This window comes from Lepisosteus oculatus, unplaced genomic scaffold (genome assembly GCF_040954835.1).
Source record: "Lepisosteus oculatus isolate fLepOcu1 unplaced genomic scaffold, fLepOcu1.hap2 HAP2_SCAFFOLD_44, whole genome shotgun sequence".
In the NCBI taxonomy this organism is placed as follows: Eukaryota; Metazoa; Chordata; class Actinopteri; order Semionotiformes; family Lepisosteidae; genus Lepisosteus; species Lepisosteus oculatus.
This window is the reverse complement of record NW_027167977.1, coordinates 817,604-820,979: the sequence shown is the minus strand read 5'-3', so window position 1 is coordinate 820,979 and position 3,376 is coordinate 817,604. Positions and strand designations below refer to the sequence as shown.

General features: G+C 46.5%; 1 protein-coding gene across 1 annotated transcript; it reads left to right on the top strand.

The window, feature by feature from the left end:
* The first annotated feature begins 302 nt into the window (after window positions 1-302).
* LOC138229299 (zinc finger C2HC domain-containing protein 1C-like) lies at window positions 303-2,502 on the top strand. The gene is made up of 2 exons (XM_069186416.1): window positions 303-1,739; window positions 2,143-2,502. The coding sequence occupies exon 1, from the start codon at window positions 428-430 to the stop codon at window positions 1,145-1,147; it is 720 nt and encodes a 239-aa protein (XP_069042517.1). The 5' UTR covers window positions 303-427; the 3' UTR covers window positions 1,148-1,739; window positions 2,143-2,502.
* The last annotated feature ends 874 nt before the right edge of the window (window positions 2,503-3,376 follow it).

Below are 3,376 nucleotides of genomic sequence, written 5' to 3'. Positions count from 1 at the left end.
AAAAAAGCTCATGACTTTAAGCATTCTGAACATTGAGAATGTTATTTGGGAAACAAATGTTTATTATAATGTTTATGTTTAGGATCTGTCTCCTACTGAGTCAGCATGCAGCATTCAACACCATTAGGTTTAATATTCAAAAGTTGTGTATTTCCTGAATTGTTTTTTTTTATTCTTTTCTATTAGACCATACTAGACTGTGCAGGATATCATTTATTTGCCATTTTTGCCTTTTCCAGATACCTGGGAAACAAAGCTCATATCTCATTTGCCAATGGAGCCCAGTCCTAAGCCTGGTGCTCTGTCCCCCTCCCCGAAGGACACAGACTGGAATCGACCCGCGCCCTTAAGGCAACAGGATCTGATCTCCACGTACTGCCCGCCTCCCAAGATACAGCTTCTGAAGGACACCTTCCAAGAGAAACTGATGCAGGAAAAGGAGAAAAAAATGATCGCCATGTACAATCGGCGGCAGGAGGCAGCTCTACAGAAGATGAGAAAATGTTTCCAATATGTCAAATACGCTGCGGAGAAGAAGATGGGGAACAGCTATCGCTTCCAAGCCCAACAGGGCCCCGAGAAGAACATTGTGGGGTATGATCGGTCTTACCCCCTGAAGCCTATGGGTAACAGGAAAGTCTCCGGCCCTGGTGAGGTTCGGGCTGTGGACCGCCCGGACGCACAGAGTGATTCCTTGTTTGCCCCCACCCCGCCTCAGGATGGTCATGAGAGGCCCTGCGAGAGGCCGGGCAGGAGGGGCTCAAGAGTACGCAAACCTAAGGACAGGACTGTCCTCCCCATGGTGGCGACCCCTCCAGGGCAATGCCCTTCTCATGCCAATGGGAAGGAGCACTTTCAGTTGCAAGAGGAGCTACGAAAAGTGGCCGAGGCAGAGGCCGCGCTGAAGGAGGAGCATCGCCGGAGGGAGGCCAGCCTGCAGGATGAGATGCGCCGGAAGGAGGCCATGATGAAGGACGAGATTCGCCAGAAGGAGGCCATGATGCAGGCGAAGCTCTTCAGAGCTCAGGAGGAGCTGAGGATGGTTCCGAGAGAGATGGAAGACTCCAGAGAGGTGGCCGGAAGGGAAAATAGAGGCGAGGCAGAGCGAGCTTTGCCCCAGAGGACCATGGGCCAACCACCGCTCTAAGGCCGTGCCTCTTCTGACCTGCAGAATGGAGAAGCAAAAAGCCTTCACTCCAAGGAAAGCCCTTCCTATCAGAGGAGACAACCTTGATTATGGTTCTCCAATGGAAGATGGCGGATGCGCAGAATCGCACTTTCCCTCTGCGCTTTCCCATCAGGAGAGACGTCAAGTGAGCCCTTGCAGCCGTGGGCTAGAAGACGTCCCCTGTGGAAGGAGAAAGTATCTCAAGAAAGCAAGGCTCCCTGAAAGCGACGTGTCAGCGGCACAGGCCGCGCAGGGCCACTTCAGAAATAACACCACATGTCTGGATGAACAAACTCTGTCAGTGGAAAACAGATATTTGTCCCCTACAAGTCTGATGTGCCCTACCGCTGAGCAATTTCCATATGAGAATAGCCAGAGTGGAAACCCTCAGCTGGTGCCCTGTGAACTGTGTCACGGGAAGTTTGCTGTAGAGAGGCTGGAGAAACACAGCAAGATCTGCAAGAAGCTTCAGAATTCAAAGAGGAAGGTTTTTGACTCTTTCAAGCACAGGGCCAAGGGAACAGAACTGGAGACATACATCCATAAGAAGAAGGTTAGACCGCCAATCGTGGTAAGGGCTATCCTTAAACTCTTTCCAAGCTTCCCTTGTTTTCTCCTAGAGTCAGACTCAGCTTATAAATCAATGTAGACAATAAATAAGTGTTTTATGAAGTACTCTTCTGAAAAACTGCCGCAAAGGCACATTTGCCAGACAGAATAAATGTGTCTTAGTGACTTCTGAATTCTGTTGTAAAAATCTACATATCAAGCAAATAGCACTCACAGGAAACAAAACCATAACTACGTAAATTGTACTCTCTACCCAATGACCTGAAAGGTGGCCCCAGAAAGCTACGTTATTACTGTATTGATATTTTCTTGCCTTGTGAATGGTTTGCGACCAGACTGTGTACGCAGTGCTGGTCTGGACTTTTTCTGGAAGCTGTTTTATTGGTTTCATTTCCTGTTCCCAGCTGAGAAAGAACAACTGGAGGCAGAAGCACGAGGATTTCATTCGGAGCATCAAACAGGCCAGGGAGGTGCAGCAGGTGATCACGCAAGGAGGGAAAGTTGTGAACCTGCCCCAGCCCCCCGCGAATCCAAACCCCGACTACGTGCCCTGCCCTCACTGCGGCCGGCGCTTTGCCCCCAGGCCGGCACAGAGGCACATCCCCAAGTGTCAGCACATCAGGAGCCGCCCTCCTCCTCCTCCTCGCAGATGAAAACTGATGTGAAGAAGAGCAAAAGAGTCATGATCTTGGCTCACGTCTCACGTCCTGCTTTTTCTTTTTAGAAACACATTTAGCACAGTTCATCCGTATGATGATGAAAAAAAAATGTTACCTTATTTTAATTAAATGATTTTTTTTTGGTGGACTGGTGTTTGCGTAGCTGTGGTTATTTCAGTTTTTCTCTTATCATTCATACACCTTGACCTCCTAAAAATAATTTTTCAACCTGGAACGTACAATTAGCAGGCAATAGAACAGGTCACATTGGTCTTGGAACCATCAAAAAGCAGTATTCACACATTCTCGGCATCACTTTTCCTTAAAAACAACTGAAAAAGCAAGGTAAAGAGTGATTGATTTTTTTAATGAAAGTTATTTGATTTAATTTATTTAATTTTCATAATATTTGAAATATGTTGGGATTAATGTGACTCAATATTATCTGCAGCTCTTACACTCCAGGCACCTGATAAAGTGGAACGCAGTGTCTTTGCCTTACATGGCGCTCAGCTCTTCCTCAATCCCAGCAGAAGCACCAGCAGAAGCAGCAGCCTCCGGGTCCTGCCTCATGCACAGCTTAAAATGCAACACCAAGTAATACAACAAACAACAGGGAAAACCATTCACGATCAGACACATCCGTTGATTGCTGGCTCTCAGTAAAGGGACATTGCATCATTACATCACAAAATAGACTACATTTCAAGGTTAAAGAATTACCATGTTCTGCGATTCAGAACGAGGCAGCAAAACTTCCTATAATCTGTTGTGGCCCTATGACATTGTAAAGGAGCAGGCTTGTGAATACATCTCGTTTAATCCAATGGAAATATAACTCTCAACTTTTTTACGTTTTTGCCAATAAATAATACTACATTGTTAACTCTGCATAAAGAACCTTGGAATGGAACGTTTTTTGCAGTGAAATGTTTGCTGCATAACCTATACCCTTTCTCTCCTACATCACATTGCATTA